This window comes from Chenopodium quinoa, unplaced genomic scaffold (genome assembly GCF_001683475.1).
Source record: "Chenopodium quinoa cultivar QQ74 unplaced genomic scaffold, ASM168347v1, whole genome shotgun sequence".
In the NCBI taxonomy this organism is placed as follows: Eukaryota; Viridiplantae; Streptophyta; class Magnoliopsida; order Caryophyllales; family Amaranthaceae; genus Chenopodium; species Chenopodium quinoa.
In genome coordinates this window covers 3,707,492-3,730,810 of record NW_018744858.1, presented here as the reverse complement: position 1 = coordinate 3,730,810, position 23,319 = coordinate 3,707,492, and the positions used below count along the sequence as shown (strand labels likewise).

Sequence of the window (23,319 nt, the reverse complement as noted above, 5' to 3'; positions counted from 1 at the left end):
ATTTTGGGGGCACGTTTATTTATTACATTCAATCAATTCTCTTACATCAGAGAAATCACCTAATCTCGGAATCCGAGAAGATCTACTTTTACTTTTCGCTCTTTTTACTATTCTTCGACCGGTTCTAACTTGATCGTCGGAGGCGGAGCTCCTACCAACCGGAGTCTCCGTTGTTTTGCAGGTACAGGCGTCGGAATCCGGACTTAGTGACATAACTCTCCTGAGGGACACAGATTACCTCGAAACACGTCCCAATTTCTAATAGCAGCAACTGCTAAAAAAGTACATACCGTCGACATTTTTGTACAGGTGCGAACGTTTCATTATAGTCAATTCCTTCCTCTTGTTGATTGCCAAGGATCACCAATCTTGCTTTCAATCGCAGCAAATTTCCTGCCTCATCTTTCTTCTCAGTGTAAACCCACTTGCTTCCAAGTGCTTTCTTTCTCGCTGGAAGATCCTCTAAGGTCCAACTCCCCTAATCCTCGAGAGCCTTTATTTCTACGGCCATAGCTTCTCTCCATTTGTCATGTTTCATTGCTTCTTTAAAAGATCTTGGAATTCTTGCCTCTGTCACTGCAGCAATATAATTTTTGTGTTTATCGGAAAAACGAACATAATTCACAAAATATGTTATAGGATAGGGAGTACCTGACGAGGATGATGTCACGGATAAAGATGAACCTTTACTTTTCCGAATGGTGTGTGTGACGCAATCACGCAACCTTGTCGAAGGAATTTTTACTCTCTTCCCACGACCCAATTCTTCTTCACCGAAAACATCCCCTTCACTGTCCTCGTCCCCCCGCGCTGCTGTTGTTGCTCACTCGCGGACCCCATAGACCGGCCACCTGGTGTTGGAAAAAACAGCAGCCTGATCAGTCGCAGCAGGGAGCTGATCTAGTGAGATGCCGGCGCCTGCTGGAGATGTTGCTTGGCCAACGCTCGCTGGATTTCCAACGGCCTGAGAAAAAGCAGCAGCCTTACTACCCTGCGGGCGCTAGATCTGGCAGCTGCGGGCTGGCTGCGTGTGGCTGCCTTGCTACGTGTGGTTGCCCAGCTAGCTCCCCTGCATTTGCCTCATCCCCCTCATCCGTCAATGCACCATTAAATACTACCAAACTCCAATTCACCAAACATACTCTCATTCTTTGAATGCTCACTAATTTCTGTCAAACCACGGCGATACTAAACGGACCGTAAATAAATAAAAATAAAAAACTACCGCCACCTCCACCTCCAGCCAACCACCTACTCCCCTCCCCTGCCAGCAGTCCTCTCCCACATCCCACCCGCCTTCATTTCCCCGTTAGCCCGAGTAGAGTTGTCCGTTCGATTTTCGGTTTGGATTTCGGCCAAATCCGACCCGATCCGAAATATAATTCGGTTTTCTATTTTCCAATCTGATCTTATCCGAATGCTACTCCAATCCAATCCGAGTTAAATTCGTTTATTTGAATCCAATCTGAAAATTCAAATTAAAATGCATTCATTTTCAGCGCCAATTACGATTATAAATTAAAAATTGCAATTATAAAAAATATGATTTGTCCAAGCCATAATAGTAATACAAGTCTTCAAAATCATGATTAAATTAAATGGTTCAACAAGTCTTCACATCAAATCATTAATTTATTTTATACTCCCTCCGTTTTTTAATACTTGCTCCACTTTTCATTTTCGGCCGTAATTAAATACTTGCTCCATTCCTTATTTGGAAAGCTCTTACAATATTAAATTTATTTCTCTCAACTAGTGGACCCAACATAAATCATATTTTATTAATGTCATATTCCCTCTCTTCCAATTCTCTCAACTACTTTTGCTTTTTATAATTTCTTAATCTTCTACTTGCCCCACTACCTTCATATTTTACTACTTTCGCCAATTTCTCCCAAAACTCCACGCATGGAGAGCAAGTATTTAAAAACAGAGGGAGTAGTAAGTATTTGGGATAAACTTCAAAAGCCCAATCATAAAACAAAGTTGTCCATATTCATACAAGCTTACTTTTATAATTCGGTTTTCGGATTTATTCGAATCCAATCTAAAAATCCAAATTTTTTCAAAAATCTTAATCCGATTTGACCCAATTTAAAGTTTGGAGCCAATTCGAATTGATAATTTGGTTTGGATTGGATTGGATTTCGGTTTTGATCCGAATTATGGATACCCTAAGCCCGACCACCCAGAAACCCACCCGATTACCCTTTCTCCTTCTTTCCCCCACCACGAAACAGCTCTAGCCCCCTCCCTTTTCTACACCCAAAGACTCAAATTTGAGTATTGAAATACAAAATGTGTTGTTTCTAACATCCAATGGTGATACCCAATAAATTCTTAATTTAGCAACTCATGTAATATATAATTTCCTTATGGTGAGATTCAAAATACTAATGTCACTTTCCACTATGGCGCACCATATCCTTTTTTTTTATATATATATTAAAGATTGTTGTGACTAGAAATGAATAAATAAAAATTATAATAATATTAATAAGGGCCCACATATTTGTCAATTGAGAGCATGCACATCGGTGAGGAGCAACCCTCCTCATAACTCTCTCTCTCCTCTTGTGAGCTAGCTTACCATTGCAATGGGTGACTCATTACATACTCTCACTAAGAGGTAGCAACCTCTGAAGCGTGACTGACATTTGCTGTGAGTTGCTGACTTCTTTAACAAAGGAGTCTGATTTTTTTTTAAGTCCAATTATCACATGACACTTGTCATGAATATGACAAGTTGTATTGCTATTTGCTTGAGATGCTGTAGAATGCAACGACTCTTTATATCTTTTACACTCAATATTGCAATTATTGCTCTAACGGTAATTTTTCAATTCATTTTAACATATTTCGAAAAATTAATTTCACCAACGGTATACTTATAATTTTATCTATAAATAGAGCCTAATATTGATATAGTTTTTCACTCTTAAAATTTCACCCTTCTATTTTTCATTATAAAAATATTTGTGATTATGGATCTTAATAATCCTAATTACGGAGGTGGTTCCTCTCAAAATAATCCAAATAACCAATCTTCCAATTCTCCAAATTTCCAAAGTAATTTTCATTTTTGATCCAAATAACCCTACTAATACAAATGCTCAAACAATGTTATTTTATAACATTCCTAACCAACCAATGCATCCAAACCAACAATTTCTACAACAATTTCCAAATCAATTTCCAAACCAAAATTACACACAACAATTCTCAAACCAATTTTCAAACCAAAATTTGCAACAAATTCCCCAAAATTATCCATCTGGTTTTATGTTCCCGATGTCACAACATTATGGCGTGAACCAAATAATTCAAAAGATTCCAACAACTCCTGAGGGAGAAAGAAGCAGTAACTTAACCCCACCCGATGATCCAAGGGTTCCACAACAAGGTAATGATGATGTTGACGGTGTAGGTGATGATGATGTTATTGAAGCTCCCCACGGGAGCAACACTGTTGTCAGGGCAGAAAAATGGGGTGCAAAAGAAGATGATGCGCTCGTTTCGGCTTGGGTAGAATGTTCAGTTGAAGATCCAGAGACGGCAACAGATCAAAGTTTGGCCGTAATGTGGAGGAACATACAATCCCTTTATGATCAAGCCAGAGAAGAAAAATCCATCCACCATGCGCCCTAGAACTTAAGATCTATGAAAAGTCGATGGGCAAGAATAAATAAAGATGTGAGTACATGGGTTGGTTGCTATAGTGAAGCAAAAAAAAAGGTATATGAGTGGTACCAACACTCATGATAAAATGACCGAAGCTCATGAAATATATAGAGGGACGTGTAATGGTTCACGCTTTGGTTTAATTGGTTGTTGGGAGATGTTGAGAGAGTTAGACAAATAGAAGCCAATAGACCTGGATTTACCTTCTAGTGATGGTGGCAATTCGAAAAGATCAGAACCAGATACTCCAACTGATGAAGGTCCAAAAACTCATACTCGTCGCCGTCGTTCTGACGGGGTGAAAGCATCAATAAGAAAAGGTAAATCTATTGTCAATTCTGGAATTCAAATAGGGGGTGGTTCTGAAATTAAAAATTTAGAGTCGTTTACCGAAGCCCTATTAGAGATGAATGTGATGAAAGGTCAACACAAAGATGTTGATGAAAGGAGAATTGATGTAGCAGAACGTATGCTAGAGTATCAAAAGGAGCGAGATGCCATCAAAGCTCGGAAGAAACAAGAAGAAAAAAGGTTCAAGCTATTTAGTGTCCTTCTTGCAAAACCAATTCTATCTGAAGAAGAAAAGGAAATATATCTAAAATTAATCAAGAATTTGCACATCTTCTAGGCTAGTTTAAATATCAATTAAGGTAGTCAAACTACATGTGTATTATTCTAATTTTAATTGATGTAATGTTACTTATGTTGTTTTAACAATTTCTACTACAAGAAACAGGCTGTATAGGGACTGAATTTCCACTACGAAATATGCGTAATTTAAATGCTCTTTGTTTATTACCCAATAAATTATTTCTTGTAAATAATAATAATATAAAATTAGCTCCATAATGAGAAATGTTGTAAAATATGACCGACATGCAATGCTACATTGAAATGTCACATGTTGACAGAAAATCTGTAAGCAATATCAGAGAGTCTCATCTTTTACTGTTATGTGTACCCATACATTGAATTGTCATACAAAAGAAATCTACAAACCTTATCAGAAATGTAATCTTTTTGAGTTGTTTATCCATTCAATGAATTACCAATGTAAAAATCTGTAAACCTTATCGAAAATCATATCTCTTATACTTGTGTGCCCATATATCATAATAATTACTAGTTATTTGTTTTGAATAATTTTAGAAGTTATAAATAAGGGGGCTACACTTCATATTTCAATACATAAATATAAGTATTATTTCTACATAAAAAAAAACCTCTCTCTTCCTCTCTACCAAATGATATTACAAAATGAACTCTGATTCAAATTCTTCTAGTTCATCTAGTTCAGGGTTATTTGATTACATGGTGAACGACTATGTAGAGTGGCATGAATCAATTACCCAAAGGCGAAAAGAAGATGAATTGATCGAGGAAGCGATCAATATAGTTGTTGTTCCCTTTGTAACATCACCTTACCAGGTCCCCTTCACTCTTGAACCTACGTACCAAAGGTGGTATGTACCAAGAGATCGAGAATATGCTGATATTCAGTTATATAACGATTACTTTAGTCCCCAACCATTGTACCCTGATAATATGTTTCGTCGACGGTTTCGCATGCGTAAGAATGTGTTCACACACATTGTTAATAAACTAAGCGAAAGTGATGTTTACTTTCAACAAAGGCCGGATGCCACCGGAAGACTAGGTGCATCCCCCCTCCAAAAATGCACTGCAGCAATTCGAATTTTAGCATACGGTACATCTGCCGGTGCAGTTGACGAGTATCTTAAAATTGCGTCAAGTACTGCAAGAGAAGGTCTTGCTCACTTTGTTGAAGGGGTCGTAGCTCAATTTGGACCAGAGTACTTGAGGAGAGCGAGTACTATGGATACTGAACGACTCCTCCGTGAAAGTTATGTTCGTGGATTTCCTGGTATGATGGGCAGCATTGATTGCATGCATTGGGAGTGGAAAAATTGTCCGCGTGCATGGAAAGGAATGTATCAAGGTAGAAGTAAAACAACAACGGTGATCTTGGAGGTTGTTGCTTCGCAAGACTTGTGGATATGGCATGCTTTTTTTGGCACCCCAGGTTCTTGTAATGATATAAATGTCCTCCAACGGTCGTCGGTGTTCTCTGATATATGTGAGGGAAAAGCTCTAGAGGTTACCTTCAATGTCAACGGAAATACATACAATATGGGTTATTATCTTACAAACGGTATCTATCCGAAATGGGCAACATTTATCCCAGCAATCAAACATCCACAAACTGGTAAGCACAAATTATTTACCAAGAAGAAAGAGAGTTATCGAAAGGACGTTGAACGTGCCTTTGGAGTGTTACAAACTCGATTTGCAATAATACGTCAACCAAGTCTAGCATGGTCGACCGAAATTTTATGGAAAATCGTAATGGCTTGTATTATCATGCACAATATGATTGTTGAAGATGAGCGAGATGGATATTTGCATTATGATGCAACTGAATTTATCAATGATCAACCGCAAAATTTAGCTGGATCACCAACTGGTAACAACAACCAACCATTTACCGTGAGAAGTGGACGATTGGATAGGCTCAATCTAAATAGTTATATGGAAAATAGAAATAATGTTCGTGATAGGGAGACCCATATTGCACTAAAAAATGACTTGGTTGAGCATATATGGGGACGTTTCGGCAACGAATGAAGAGATGACCAAAGTCGTTGTTAATGAACATTGTATTTTAATTTTTAATAGATGTCTTTGCTATATAAGCTATGTTATTTAAATATTGTATTATTTTTGTACTTTTCATTTCAAAAATTAGAAAAAAATTGGAACAACTTACATACATAAGTGATTATTAATATTGTTCTATTTAAAATGCTCTAATTAAAAAGAAAGAAAATTAACAATGTTTAACTTTTTTTAATTAATTATGTAAGTTCAAAAATTACAAATAAATAATAGAGAGTAATACATGTTTTAAAAAATAATAAATAAAACAAGAGTGAGAAAGAATAAATGATGGGGTAGTATAAAAAAATTAGGAGAGAGAATGGTGAGTAACCTCACCATTGTAGATAAATAAATAAGGTGACTTATACTAGTAGTTTAAGATAGTGGAAAGTGAGGTGGAAGATGATTTGGAAAAGAGATAAATAAATAAGGTGATTTGCATAGGTGTGAGTAACCTCACCAATGCTCATGCTTTGAGACTCAAAGTTGAATATCAAAATTAGAAACTTTCTTCTTGAGTATCTAAGTTTAGATATCAACTTATTAGTATTCTTTACAAAAAATACTCTCTCTCGCCTATAAAAATTTCAATGACTCAACATTGGAGATGACCTTATATAATACCTAGTATATCATTAGATTAGTCACAATGCCTATTATTATAATTTATTTATTTTTTTACAATTTTTGCTAATAGATAATTAAATATATTAATGGTCAAAGTTACGTCTTGACAAATGTGTCGGTCAAACTGATACATTTTTTTTTAAAAAATAAGGAGCGGGTAAAGGATTTAATCATGCTACCCTAGTAACTTGCAATAAATAAATAAACCACAGTTGATTAGATGCTAATCTTTCGTATAAATTACTCTTCAAGATTTTAATCAACTAAACTCGTAAATCATCCTCACAAGTATGGGTAACATATTTATGAACCCTTTTTTTGTGTTCCTTGTTGGGGACCGGTTAATAGTCGAATTTGTTCTAGGTGTGCTCTAGCAACTTGTATTTGGGCTAGTAATGGTTTGTCGTCAACTGGATACATGTACAATTACCTTAGATTAGCTGCCCTTGGGGGTTATGTCTGAGGATAACTGTTCCAATGCTACAGTCAGTCCTGGTAGGATAATGATAAGTACGTAATTTGAGTGTTTAGGTTAAGAATATTAGACCTTAGAAGTAAGATATGTTAGGGTATTTATAGAAATCCCTTAGCAGGTGCCATGTGTTGGTCCACGTGGGTGTTTTGTTAAGTAGTCGGTGAGTGTCCACGTGGTTGAAAGCAGGTCTCCACATGGATGACTATAAATGCTGGTATGGGTAATAGGCCGGTATTGAACATGATCTAATTGCAAAGAAGTGACCACAATTACCTAATTTATATAAGTGTCGGTATCATCTTATACAGAGTCTAGTGTTTCAGTATAAATACGACAATTGGACATTGGGTTCGTGTGTTTTGTGCATTATCATATGTTTATCAAATCAAAAGTACAAAAAGAACAATAACTTTACATGGACTATTACAACCCATTTGTCAGTACTCCCTATTTAATTAAGTTGACAATCTTCTTAGAAAGAAAGAATTGAAAATAGCAGTTAAAAAAAAATAAGTTGACGAACTAATTAAGAAACTACTCCAATCAAGTGGGATATTTAATACTATTACAGGAAGTCAGAAGAACATTAATTGTATGCGTAGCACATCAGAGGATTTTCCCCATTGGATAGCACGCTCTGATTGAATTTCAATCTAAGAGCTTCCAAAATTTCAAATATATTTCATCAAAGAATAACAATATATAAACCATGAGAAATTTCTCAATCTTCAAAACAACTGCAAAGCTTTTCAATGGCTACCCAACTTATTCTAGTCTCTTACTTCTCTTTACTGTCAGGTATAATTTGTTCATCCCTTCAATTTTTGTGCCATTCATCTTGTTGCTTTATTTTTAATGTTGGGTTCTTGTGAAATTTAGTCATTTTGTTGAATTTTGTGGAGATTTTGATGATAATGTTGTTTAGTACAAGAATGTGGATTATGGGTTTTATTGGATTTTCTAAAGTGAATTTCTATAAACTAGATTACGGTGCTTTTACCTTTTTATTTTTATTTTTATTTATTTATTTTTATTTTTTTGTGGAAAGGATTATAGGTTGACTTTTGTTGGGATGAATTCTGGAATGTGATATGTTGATTGAAACCGATATGATGCAACTTAACTCACCTTTTTTATTAAGAAATTTCTATCAATTAGTGAATTATGTTGGCTGTTTTAAAATTTATACAGGAGTTTTTATGATTATGTATAATTGTACTGGGATTTTAATTTTAATTTTTTTTACTTTTTGATTTACTTGTTTTTAATATAATTTTTAAGTTCTGAAAACTGTCATAAAAAAACTATCTTGATCTTGTTACCAAATGATCTTATTGTTTACAATAAAATAAATGGACAAATGGTACTAAACAACTCTTTAACTTCTACCCACAGTTGTCTACCTAGCTATTTGGACTCACATTGATGTAAGTCTAAGTTTCATGGTTGATAATAATTCAAATACATGGGATGCATAATACAGTATTGAAATGAAATAGGATGGTTGCGAATCAACAAAAATGGCAGACAATGTTTTCGAAATGGGGGAAGTAATTCTTAGTTTTTAGATTGAAATAGGACATTGAGAATCACCATAGCTTACCCCCAACAATACAGCTTCGAATGAGCTGCTGGTGTTGATTTTGTGTCCATACTGTCCTAGTGTCCATGTTTGAGAGTCGAGTAACCGATATGGCTATTTGAAGTTAAATGGGAGTTTGACGGTTGATTGTATATATTTCTATAAGCTCAAAGTTCACTATTCTCTTATGTGGTTGAGGTCTAAGAACTAGATTTACCGTGTGCTTGAATAATGATGTGGATATGTGGAGGAATTCTAATATCCGTGTGCTAAGCTGGTAACACACCATATAGTATTGAAGATAACAATTGTATGTGCAAAGCAGAGTATATGAATGTGCTCCTATGTCCCAACTCAATCATTCTTGTAATATGGAAACATGAGTGCTTATATGATAATACATGATTGGTTTGGGGCACCATAAAATAAATGTAGTGTAAACTCTATGATATGTGTGAGTATTTGGTTTATAAGGTAGCACATTTCATTTCCAATTTGATCAAGGGTCCATTCAAAACAAGCCTTTGTCATCGTAGAGGTTAGACTTACATTTTTATGCTATAAAGTGACTAGTGAATGTACCGGAACATTGATCTCACTTTCATTTTCATTTAAGGCTTGCTGGCTCAGTCACTATGCATCAAAGTTCATGAGTCCATTGTAGTTAAGCTTTACCTAATATAACAACTTCTTTTTCATCTTAGTTATTTATTACGGAGTACCTCCGTTTCTGAAAGTTCTCAACACTTTTACTTTATTCTATTTTTGACAAACCCTTTTTACTACATTACCCCTCTTACCTCAATATATTTTCACCTTTCTACCCGCTCTATTTTGCTTTATCGACCTTTTTCTTACGTTCACCTACTTTTATTTGAGTTAGTTCTGCAGTTGACAACCCATTTCAGTTCATACTTATGCTGAATTTTCAACATCGCATATGTAATTATATATTGTTTATACTCCGTACATATGCTTTGATCTTTCAATTCATTTAAAACAGCAAAGAACGAACAGACAGTAAAAATTTGAGGCCAAGGCAGATAGCAGTAAAAGAGACAAAGAGCAGTATGACTGGACTAATACGTAGTATATGCAATGGCATCTTGATTTCTGAGGGATCAGATAAGTTGGAGCCAGAGTGAGAGTTGTACGTAGATAGGACCATTAATTATTACATGCTCAAATATGGACCGTGCCGTGGGATTGGAGATTGAGACTTATCACCAACTACACTCCCAAGTTGCAAGCCCATACTAGCTATATTTTGTATGATTAATAATGGCCTTAACCAATAACCCTGCCTGCATACTGATACACACCTTAGTTTCATATCACTACTTCTGAGTGCAGATTGCTGAGTTACTACAACGTTTTTACCAAATTTATTTTGATCAGATGGCAAAAAACACTTTTCTAGAGATATCTTCCACTTACACAATGTTTTTTTCTTAACCAATGTTTTTTGTACACCACCCACCCTCTGACCTTAACCAAATTAATTTCGTACACCACCCACCCTCTCACCTTAACCATTTTTTTTCTTACACCACCTACTCACTCACCATTTTTTTTTTTATAAATTTTGTGCAAATAGTAATTGTTAAGATCAAATGGAAACAAAGGTAGTATATTCTATTAAGGTTATTTTTTGAAGGAGACTTCTCAGGCTCAAACCTAGGGCATCTTGGTTCAAGTATGTTACCTTCACATAGTAGAGGTTGCTGAATCATAAGTATTACAAAGTCTTATATACGTACTGAAATCCCTTGGGTTTTACAAATTTTTCTAGAACTTGATTTAGTTTTTATATGAGCTCATTATAATCTGACATAAAACCTTTAACGCATTATCTGGGTTGATATAGTCCGTTCTTGAACATTTACGTCAATGCTTAGCTTACTAGCCTTCTTTCATTGGTTCAAAGCATCAATCTGAATGACTATGTCATTGCACACAAATTCTTGCAGCTTAATTTGCTTGTAGTAGGCAAAATGGAAAAAGCTATTGAGATGCAGCTTGAGTAGCACTTAATTAGTAAGTGAAATAATAGCATTTGTCATAGGCCAATTGTGTGATGGAATTAAGAACTGGAGATGGGTTTGTTACCACCTGGAGCTCAGAATTTGAGACAGTATTGGTAAATGGATAGAGATTGCACAATAATGACTGATAGAGAGAAAGTAGAATACAGGAGAATCCAAAAGTAATTTAGTGAAGAACAATTTGTAGGGAGTCAGGACATATGAAGCGGATAGTTTCAAGGAAATTATATAGCACAATTCTGTAGTTAGCTGTAAATGTGTAACAGACTAGAAATTAGGCAGAAAACTAAAAGAAGATGGACATCTGAATTAGAAGCTGAAAATTACAGAAAACAAAAGATAATAATTGTTTTCAAGAGTCTGTTCTCTTCCAAAGTGCACTGTTAAACTAAAGGATATATTCATAATGATATTTATCATGGCTTTCTCTCATTAATCTCCTCTTTATATTGAATTTCTCGAACTGACTTCCTTCTCTTCATGCTAATTCTAAGCACTAATTATGCATTTCCTACACAGCCCCTTCCCTCTAGTCCAGTCTATTACAAAATTCTGAGAAACTGCATAAATTCAAATACTGTCACTGACTTGTGTGATATCTACTGATCATTACCTTGAAATTACATTTTTTTTCTTTTATTTTAGGGACTTTATGATCCATTATTAAATACCCTTGGAATAAACACTTTTTTAGTATAATAGAAGGCTAGTGAAAAGGTTTTGCTATATTTATATGCATATTACAAATGATTCTGCATTGTGATTAGCATGTTCTGCTGACTAAACACATGTTCATTCCCAAGAAATTGATAAAAAAAATTAAATTGGTCCTAAGAAGATAATTTCTACCCATCATGGTTGGACCTTCAAACACCTAGAAAACAAGATCACATCTACCTGTTAAGAATTTAAGTAAACAATTTGGTACATGTCTGTCTAACATCTAAATGTGTTCCTATCATTTCTCTTTCTTTGCCACTGTTTATAACGTGCCCTTTTGCTCTCCCTAAAGATTCTCACTTTCTAGTTAAGAATCAATCTCATGACTAGGATCTTTAGAATAAGTTGGAATATACAATTTCTTCAACTTTGCTGCTAACTTTATCAAGTCAGTTACTTGCTCTGCTCTGCAGCAGAAGTGCAGGACCAGAGTTACATAATATGCAAGTATTAGATTCAGTACGATATGTAGATTGCTACTTACGTTGTTATATTGGGACAAAATTAACACCTTTTTTTTTTTTTTTTTTTTTTTTTTTTTTTTTTTGTGTTATAATTCGCCTTTGTCCCTTCACGGGACATGGGGGAATTAGAATATTAGGTGATACTGTGCTGGACTGATCTGTTGATATGTGTAGAAACAATTTTGCCTTATAATCTATTTCTGTGCTTTGCTTATTTCAGTACAGGAGGTATGGTGGCATACTCGGAATATAAGACAGGAAATAGTCCACTAAGTATTGAAAATAAGCATATGGATCCTAAGAAGAAGAAAATGGTGGTGCTTGGGACAGGCTGGGCTGGTATTAGTTTTGTGAAGGATCTGGATCCTTCAACCTATGATGTCAAAGTTGTTTCACCGCGAAACTATTTTGCATTTACCCCATTGCTTCCAAGTGTCACATGTGGAACAGTTGAAGCAAGGAGCATTGTAGAGCCCATCAGAAGCATTGTTAAGAAGGTGAGTCTAAAGTGTATGTCTTAAATTACTTTTCCGTTTGAGATGATTGCTATTTCTATTTAATTTGAATTTTGCTTAGAAACCATAGAAAAAAAAATTGTGGATGCTATCGCGATAATGGTTGCATTGTCTTAGAAACGACTTGCTATGGAGGAAATGAACGAAACGCGGTTAACACGGTGTGCGTTTTCCCAAAAAATCACATTAATGGGCTTAACCCTTGCATACACCTTTTAAGTTTAACATTCTTTTAACATAGTGTAACCTAATCAATCATACTATGGCCGGGGGGGGGGGGTAGGGTAACATATTGGTGAACAAGAAATTACTTTAATTTCCATGTTCTATAAATCGCATAACTAATTTGTTAGTATTAATTTGTTCAGTTTAACTTAATAGAACAGATGTAATAGGTTAAAAAAATGCTCTAACACAGTGGATCACCATCACATAGCCATACAATGTGTGAAAAAGGCATGATTTTTATCATGTCTTTATATGTTGGGTTTCGCAGGTAAATCCAAAATCCATTACATAAGGAAACGTCCGAATTTTAATTCCATGGGATAACCTCATTTCATGCAAATAATCTAAGCTTTGTGATCTTTCAGTAGCTGTTTCTGATATTCATTCTCTGGACATTGAAAATGTCATCAATAAGAACAAGCAAGATTATAATGCTAATTATGAATAGATATATGGTCGCAACTCACAATTAACTAATGAAGGTAGAGATTAAGTTTAGAACTATTGGGATGAAAAGGTTTTTCTTCTTGAGGATGGAATTAAGAGGGGACAAATTGCTTCATATGTCTTTTTCCTTAGTAAGAGTTGATAAGATCGATGGAGATCCAGCTCCAGCTTTCCATGCCGTACTTTTTTGTTTGGGCATTGGAGACACATAGGCAAATGAAGTTGACATAAAACTCAATGAAAAATTGGGTAAGAAGTTCAAAATATGAAAACAAAAAATGGTCTGTGCACATTTATTGTAGCAAGATAACTGGAATACACTGTTGGAAAATTTAAAGTTGTACACTGGTGGCTATGGCTTGAAAATTGGTCTAGCAGGGCTTCTTTACTTCTTTAGAATCTAATTTTCAGTCTTCTGGTTTGAGTGTAAACGGATATTATACCATATAATCTTGTACTTAAGGCCATTTCTCTTATCACCCCAACATATTGACCCCTCCTCTAGTAACCTAATACTCGAGGAGAATACTTATCAACTAGAGCTTTCTTTTTGCAGGTTATCCGTTACTATGTAGAGATTCTATGTGTCAACACTATGTATCCCAGTTATTCTACTGTCATTTCTCTCTGAAAAGTTGATATTTATATTTTGTCAGAAACGAACTCTGAAGATTGGATTTAAAACATAACATGTTGCCTTTTCCCATCCTTGATAATGGAAATTCTATATGTTAACGTCATAATTTTGGGTTTTGAAATTTATGGTGCCTCTGGTTGGGATTTGTACAAACATTGTAAATGATCTAACATTTAGCATTGGCCTTGAAAGTAAAGATACCCCTCTTATTGGACTACGTTATTATCCACGTGATAGTTTTGTGCCTTTTGGCTGGTGGTGTTTTTTGGCCTATTTAGGTGCTGCAATTATCACCAGCTTAATATTGTGAAATAGCTTGTTGAACCTTTGATTTGGTAGAAGTACAACCTATTCGTGAAGTAGTTGGTTAATTAACTTGAAATTAGATTCATCATATCTAGGGGCGGTTTCAGGATTGTAGGATTATAATACTGATGTGCACAATATAGCAAGATTAAGCATAGTTCATAAGATATTACATTTTCTGATTGACAGTCATAAATTTTCAAATCACATCATTTGACATATAGTATATTTTTGAGATGGGTAAATGTGAATAATGAAGTTGGCATAGTGCAGAAAATGTGAATTTGGCTGTCTAACTGTCTTTTGACACACCAAACCAATTGCTAGATTCACCCCCTGACAATCTTTGTATTTGAGCAACCAGAATGTTTAGAAATTTAGCTTATAAGATGGATGAATAATCTACATATTTTGGGCAGATTTGGGGGTTGAAATGAATCTACCACTTTGCACAATTACTTGGATGGGAGTGAAGTGTGGAGCTTTATAACTAAGTTGAAAATCATGCATTAATGTTGTTCTTTGTGTACATCAGAATAACATTCTTTAGGATCATGGATCCTAGTTATTTCTTTATCTTTTTATAGTTGTACTTAACGATATATTGAATTCATATATTCACATTGTCACAGAGAATTGGAGAAATAAAATTTTGTGAGGCAGAATGCACTAAAATTGATGCAGCAAACAAGAAAATTCATTGCAGATCTACTTTTGAGAATAGCCCTGTTCCAAGTCGAGATTTCTCTTTGGAATATGACTACTTGGTTATAGCAGTTGGAGCACAAGTGAACACTTTCAACACTCCTGGTGTCATGGAACATTGCCACTTTCTGAAGGTAAAGTCATTTACTATCCTTGTTTTAATATGAGTAACTGAACGTGTAAATTTATTAATGAGATTGAGAAAGTAAAATTTTAAGGATCGAAGTTCATTTTTTAAGCATCATTTCAATTATAACATTATAGTTTTAAAGATCCACCAAGTCTCTATTTCTATAATTCCTTATGTAGGGGTAAAAAACCAACTATGATAACTATAATGATTCTCTTTGATTAAATTTGGAATATATGCAACTAAAAAGAAAAGTATTAAACATTAAATTACCAAATTAGCTATGTTTTACATAATTGTTATATGAAGCATAGCCAGTTAAAGTTTTCCGACCCTTCTACCTCAAATTATCTATATCATATTTGTGTTAGCCTCACAATATTTTAATACATTATTACATAGAATGCCTTTTACACAACTTCAAACTCAAGGGCTCTTCTTGTTTGCAACTTTTCAGCATCATCAAATTTATATGTAACTATGTCCAAAGTAAATTTTTAGGTTTTGTGAGGGACTTTTGACTTGTTACTACATATCAACAAGGAAAACTATGTTGATGAAATATTCCCATGTGAATACTAAATATGTTTAAAGTTAACCTTTTATGTTGTTTGAGAGAGGGAAAGAGTTAGCCACTCTATAAACTTTCTGTCAAAAAAATAAGATCCAATTTATTTTATTATATTTCGAGTTATATAATATGAATATTTTATTATATTCCTAGATATTTATTACCTTTTTTTAGCCTAAACATCACCAGGAGAATTAGAAAACACTCTAATACTTAAAAATCAATTTTTGATCATATTTTTATCTTGAAATTTGTTAATATTTTCTTGTTATGTTTGAGATCTTCTCTTAAGAGTGATTTTTATTGTAAACATTTCAATTGGGGTGTGGTTCAAATCTAATGTGGAAGTTTTATAATACGATTTCATGAAATATGATTAAGATAATATTTCAAGTTAAGTTTTATAATATAGCTTCATGAACTACTATAAAGAGAATAATTGGAAATGTCCTAGGTCAAGACCGTCAAGTATTAGAAGATATAACTCATATTTCTCATAGTATTCCTTTTCTTATTAGGAAGATTGTACTTTAATGTCGAGTTTAAACATGGATTAAGTTTTGTTGACACTTGTATGTTGAAATCTTCTTGCACTAAAGATTTAGTTGGGTAATTGTAGTATTGTGTGATCATAGCATACCTTTAAAGTTAAAAAGTTATATGAAATGACTATAACCAACACTATTATATAGAGTAGATGTTAGAATGTTGGGCCATTAAATAAGTTCATATGTAGTATTAGAAAGATGGGTGTAGCATAGATGCTTATGTAGAGATGAATATGTGGGAAAACATTAAGGGACATAATTGATAATTTAGATATTTAAGATGGAAATGTAGTTATTAAGGATAAGATAAGGGAGAACTAATTATATTGGTGTGAGCTTGTAAGCGATGACCACAAGGTTTTATTGACAAGGAAAGTGGGTAGTTAGGATCTTGTGGATGTCAGAGAAGACGAGAGAGGACAAAGAAAATTTATATGGTTAAAGTTAAAAATAATTTGAAGGAATTGAATTTAGAAGTGTGTATGATACTGATTGAAGGGAATGGAAGGAGAAGACCTTTGTTGACAACCACCGAAAAAATGTCTTGGTTCATAAAATTGAGTTTAAGGCTTGATTATTTTATTTTGTTGCGTTTACAAGATGAACATCATCTTGTTTCTTGCTTCCTACGTATTCTCTCGCTTCCTTCCACTTTCTCACTTTTCTTTGTTTAATTACTTTATCTCTTTACTTTTCTTGTTAAACTATTCACGGATGGTTCCTTGTGATAATTCATGTTAGCTGGCCCCAAATAATTTTGCAACTATGGCTTTGTTATTACGGTTTCAAGGTGGACACCATCTTCTACTTACTGATCAAGTACAGTTGTTACATTTGCAAGATGGACACCATCTTCTCCTTACTGATGAAGTGCAGAATCTAGTGTAAATCTGAATATCTTGTGTGCCACTTGGTTTAAGGACGTGCAGAGTGTATCTTATCATGCAGGAGGTTGAGGATGCTCAACGAATCCGCAAATCTGTGATAGATTGTTTTGAGCAAGCAGTCCTTCCAGACTTGAGTGAAGAAGAGAAGAGGAAGAATCTTCATTTTGTAATCGTTGGAGGCGGTCCTACAGGTGTTGAATTTGCTGCAGAACTGCACGATTACATCCATGAGGATTTAGTGAAACTGTATCCTGGAGTTCAAAAATTTGTAAAAATATCCGTAATTCAATCAGGCGATCATATCTTGAACACGTAAGTGCACCAGGAACTGTTTGATTTTTTATTCTATATCCCAACCTCTCTCTTCCCTCTTCATACAGCAGATGCTAGTTAACTTTAGCTTGTGTCTAATTGGAGACCTTCTTGTTTCAACCAGCATAATATGGACCGTAGAGCAGGTGTGCTAGTCTTCTGATAGTCAAGTATAAACATTTCCAATTCAAGCAACAAACTTAATATCTGTTACATTAGCATAACAGAAAATGACTATCTTCTGTTGATTTATGAGTTCTCTCTGCTTATATGTTGAAGCCGTGCCCCGTGCCAATTATATGCCACTTTAAGGTTAAAATCTGTTACTGTCATATTGCCTTTTTTTGCAGATTTGATGAAAGGATTAGTGCGTTTGCTGAGACAAAATTTTCTAGGGATGGGATTGAGGTTTTAACAGGGTGCAGGGTTGTCAGCGTTTCTTGTGACTCTATCACTATGAAAATCAAGGCGAGTGGAGAAGTATGTGCTTTACCGTATGGAATGGTCTTATGGTCTACTGGAGTTGGTACAAGACCAGTTGTGAAGGATTTCATGGAGCAAATTGGCCAGGTTTGTAACATGCTTATTTACCTGACAACTTTAGCTAACTAATGCTATTTATTTGTTTATTTTAGAGGCTGATTTACTCCTACAGATTGTATATCTATATATGAAAGGGGGAAATAATAGTAGTTTGCTCTGGCCTTATCTTAATACTGTGTATATACCTGATATATATCTCCATGCAGGGTCACAGGCGTGTTCTTGCAATTGATGAGTGGTTGCAAGTTAAGGGTTGTAAGGACGTATTTGCCATAGGCGACTGTGCTTCAGTTGATCAACGCAAAATCATTGTATGTGACACGCCCTGAATCTTTTGGATACCTAACAAATTTTTATGAGTAGCCTATATATGTGTGACCTGCTGAAATCATTCCTTGCTTCTATTATCTAAATTTCTTGTTTTATGGACTGGTAAGCTGACATTGCAGTATAGCACACAGTATAAACCCTGACTGGGAGTTACACACGTGTAGCAATTCAATAGCAAATAAGAAATTTTTCTCAATTAAATATAATGAGTAGACTGTTACATGTTCCTTATAAAGTTAAAGGAACTTTGTACTAGTCCCTATCTTTCGTTGATCCTCCCTACTCACTCCTGGTAGAAAGATCATAAGTTTTATTTGTGATTTTTTGGATGGTATAAGTACAATTAAATGAAGCCAACAGGTGTATATGTAAATTAAATCATTACTTTGATACTTTCACTGTTTGATCGATCAAAGTTATTTTTTCTCTTCATCAGTTGAATGAAATCGCAAGTAAATTGTTGAATTGGACTATAAAATCTCGTACTTCTCCTTTTCTGTAGTATCTTAATTATCAGGGACCACATTATCTTGTTTGGATAAAGGACGATGCTTCTGTGAAGATATATTAATCAAGGATTTACAAAGCTCAAATTTTGGCTGAAAAATCATCAAATAACTATTTGAGTTTGCCCACTAAGTTTGAAAATTATACAGATTTATGAATGCATGATTGCAAACATTATGCAATTTATCAAAGCAAGATACTTTACTTACTAGGTTCTTGATGTCATATCAGCTTGTATTGTTTCTAAAGAGCTCATTAGTACATATTGCTAAAATTTTCAGTTTACTGGCATGGTAAAGTTTTAGGGACGGGGAGACTGAGAAGTGCGATCAATATGACACTTCCTGCCTTATTTACCAAGTATAGAAAAGAACAATCTTATGCAATGTTCTACGTATGAATACTAGCTGTCGTGAATTTTGGGCAAATTTTTACTCACACATTTACTAAATAGGTTTCTTAATGCTAGTTTTTGTATAAGAGCTATCTAATACGGAGTAATTATTATGGCACTTGCATGATTTTGTGATCAAGGTGCATTTGATTCTAACATTTGCATAGTAATCGCCTCTATGGAAGTAGCAGGTCTGTAAGAGCCTAAGAGGTATATGTGTTATATGCTGTAGCTGATAATGCTCTTGTGCTTCTAGGATGACATTACGTCGATATTTTCTGTTGCGGATAAAGACAACTCAGGGACCTTGACTATACAGGAATTCCAAGATGTGATTGATGACATCCGTGTTAGATATCCCCAAGTAGACCTCTATATGAAAACTAATCATATGCAGAGCCTGAGGGATTTGTTAAGGGATGCTGAAGGAAATGAGATGGAAGTGGATATAGAAGGCTTTAGGTCAGCCCTTTTACATGTAGATTCACAATTGAAGAGTCTTCCAGCAACAGCGCAGGTGCATATTTTATGTTGGCTTTTGGAAGTCATTTGTTCAGTAGGTTTACATGAACGATATGATGACTGCCTCACATGTGGTGTTTTATTAGGTTGCTGCTCAACAAGGTGAGTATCTTTCTAGGTGCTTTAATTGTCTTGAGGAATGCAAAGCTAATCCAGAAGGCCCTCGTCGTTTTAGAGGCTCTGGGGACCATATGTTTCTTCCCTTCAGGTATGGCCTATGTTTTACCTCGCATTGGATTTTCTTGCTTAACAAACTTGGCACCTATTTCTCTCAAGTGTCTGAAGTGAGAGCAGTAATTGCTTATAGTCGACTAAGGCTGAGATGCAGAAGCAATATTTTAATCTTAACAGAATAGTAAAAATCCCGCTGAGGAAAACCTGATAGCATGAAATGTAAAGCGATTTGAGATAATCTTGATGCAAGTCTAACACTTATGTTGCACACACACATACATTTTTGCTGCATCGAAGAACGCCTATGAATGTTGTGGTTGATAATCCTATTGTTGATAGGAACTTTGTTTGATTTTTTTTTTTTTTTTTTTGTTTCTGTTTCTGCCCACCCCCCCCCCCCCCCCCCTCTTAATGAACGCATAACTTAAGCGGCATACCCATTCAGCTAAAGCTTTGATGAGTTTTAATTATAAGGTACAAGCATCTAGGACAATTCGCGCCATTAGGAGGAGAACAAGCAGCTGCTGAGCTTCCAGGTGATTGGGTTTCAATGGGCCATAGCACTCAGTGGCTATGGTACTCTGTGTATGCAAGGTTATATATTTCCTGCTTGTTTGGCTTACTAATCACACAGTATGCATTTGAATCTATGTAATATTTACATTTTTTGGCATTTCAGCAAGCAAGTTAGCTGGCGAACGCGAACTCTGGTGGTTAGTGATTGGACGAGAAGATTTATCTTTGGCAGAGATTCAAGCGGTATATAAGATATTATGAATGATGTTACATCTGTTACTTGATTAGTGTGAGAGCTCATGTTTCATTATTAATCAAGGTAACTGGGTTTGCAGCAGGCATTTAAAACCAAATATTAGCCCAGAACCACAATGAATTATACTGCTCGTGTTAAATAAAATCCTGTTATGATATAAAATTGTTTGGCTTGAGAATTGAACCTTGATGGAAACACTTACTCTTATTATTCATTCAACCATAATTCATTAATAGATTACTAGCTCTTTATCCATGCAATGTGCACAGATTTTATATTACATTAAAGAAATATGATTATTCAATACATAAGTTCAAATTTCGGAATACAATTAAAAGCAGTAAAAAAAATAAACTAAAAACAAATAAAAAGGATAACATAAAATAGCCTTAAGTTGCCTCCCAAGCCGCGCCTCTTGTTTACGTCATTGGCTCGACATTCTTCTCGATACTTAAAAGTTTAATTCATTTAGGACATCAAAGAACAATTGTTCAAGCCCTACATATTGACCATTTTATCAAGTAATATTTGTGCATTTTTTATTCCAATCTGTGCAAGATTATAAGAAACATGGTTAGTAGCACCTGGTTCCTCAATTGAAATTTGTTCATAAAAAACATTTATGTTAACAATTTGACCATTATTTCCTAAACTGACACAACCATTAGCTATATTAATCAATGCCCTTGCAATCTTTAAGAATGGTCATCCCAACAAAATTTCTAAAATATGTTCCACGTCAATAACATACAAATCAACAAGGAAAAGCAAATGTTTAACTTGTATTAAAATATTTTCCAAGCAACCATTGGGAGAAATACTATTAGCGTTTAGCCATGTAAGGAATTTCAATTTTGTTCCTCAAAGGTCCTAATTCAAATTGATCATACATAGAAGAAGGTAAGATATTAACAAGATCCTAAATCTAACATGCACTTATAAAAAGCAGTTTTATCGATTTTACAGGAAAGAGAAAAAGATCTTGGATCGTCGCATTTTGGAGGGGGTGCACAAAATTCAGTTCCCTTACTAGCCGTATTAAGAAAAGCATCGAATAGTAATTTATACTTCGAAACCATTTTGACAGCATCTAATAACGAGATTTTATTTCCTTGCACCACTATAGGACTCGTATTACTCCTATACTCATGCATGTTGTAAAGACTCATCAATGGTAGCTCTACTCTAGATTAACACAACATTCACTTTTGGGTTTGGAGGAGTTTGGCTGGTAGTTTCCCCGACAATTGAGTCTCTGAGTTACGTACTTAAGGAAGTGCAAATGTGGCCTAATTGAGTGTCGAGTTGTTGGAGATGGGAATCTGTTTTATTTTGATACTACTCTACATTCTGATTATACACTTGTCCTATTTGAGTTGCCAATTGTTTTACCATACTCTCTAATGAAGGACCATGAGATTGGGAAGAGGGGTTTTGCTGACTAAATTGCCTAGTTGATTATGTTGTAATAATTGTGGTCTATTTCCATGCCTAAGATTAGGGTGGTCTTTCCAACCTTCATTGTAAGTGTTAGGAAATAAAGGGTGTAATTGTGTTTGATTAATGCGGAACAAGTCAATGAACAATAAGAACGAGAAAAACAATAAAGAAGATAAACACAGAACACAAGGATTTACGTGTTTCGGTCAAATTAGACCTACCTTCACGGGTAGGGGAATCGAGAGCTTAATTCTTCACTATAATGGAGAAAGAACGAGAGAATAATACAAAAGGTATGATCTAATTGATCAACTAAAGGGTCCTTTTATAACATAAGGAAACTCTAATAAAAACCCTAAATTGTTCCCCAAATATACTCAAATAGCCGTCATAGAAAAGATATAATTTTAGGAAATATCCTATAAATTACCCTAGAAGGACCAAACTATCGAGCTATAGCTCGGCAGCTAGCTCAAGCCTGACGCAAGTCTTCATAGGCCTGAGCTATAGCTTGCAACCTCGTTGCAACTTTCCAGATTCGTCAGGTTTTCGTAAAACGACCATAACTTTCTCGTTTTCTATCGGAATTGGGCATATGACCTACCATTGGAAAGATCTTGAACCAAGCTATCGCCTCCAACTTGAATCACCTCAAAATCACTTGTAGTTTGAGAGATATTTGCATTCAAAGTCAGCTCTACTAGATTTTGAGTCACAATTTAACAAATCTCCACCTTGACTTGAAATCGACCAAACAAGGCCACTCCACCTTGAACCAAGAAGTAATGCTTATAAGAAAACATAGAACCTCCACCTTAAACAAAATTCCATAAGCCCACTCACATTAGGAATTCAACAAATGGACATCTTCCATAACTTGTGATGAACCGTCCAAACACAAAATTCCGTACACAAAACTATCACATGGCCTAGATTGAGAGTATAATATCCTGACGCCAAGCATGCTTATCAAAATTGACTAAACTCTCTTCAAAAACTTCTTCATCTCAAAACAAAACTAAAATGTTAAGCAATTCTAGAAAATAAAAACTACATCAATAATTTCTAAATGCAGTTG

At 34.9% G+C, this 23,319-nt stretch overlaps 2 protein-coding genes across 2 annotated transcripts; both read left to right on the top strand.

Moving 5' to 3' along the window:
- The first annotated feature begins 4,938 nt into the window (after positions 1 to 4,938).
- LOC110704691 (putative nuclease HARBI1) lies at positions 4,939 to 6,327 on the top strand. Its single transcript, XM_021882508.1, has one exon. It carries the CDS (start codon positions 4,939 to 4,941, stop codon positions 6,325 to 6,327), a length of 1,389 nt encoding a protein of 462 aa, XP_021738200.1.
- Positions 6,328 to 7,947: 1,620 nt separating this feature from the next.
- Positions 7,948 to 21,056, top strand: LOC110704833 (external alternative NAD(P)H-ubiquinone oxidoreductase B1, mitochondrial-like). The gene is made up of 10 exons (XM_021882649.1): positions 7,948 to 8,260; positions 12,494 to 12,770; positions 15,039 to 15,245; positions 17,309 to 17,559; positions 17,910 to 18,129; positions 18,309 to 18,413; positions 19,590 to 19,850; positions 19,942 to 20,063; positions 20,504 to 20,623; positions 20,709 to 21,056. The coding sequence occupies exons 1-10, from the start codon at positions 8,172 to 8,174 to the stop codon at positions 20,794 to 20,796; spliced, it is 1,740 nt and encodes a 579-aa protein (XP_021738341.1). The 5' UTR covers positions 7,948 to 8,171; the 3' UTR covers positions 20,797 to 21,056.
- The last annotated feature ends 2,263 nt before the right edge of the window (positions 21,057 to 23,319 follow it).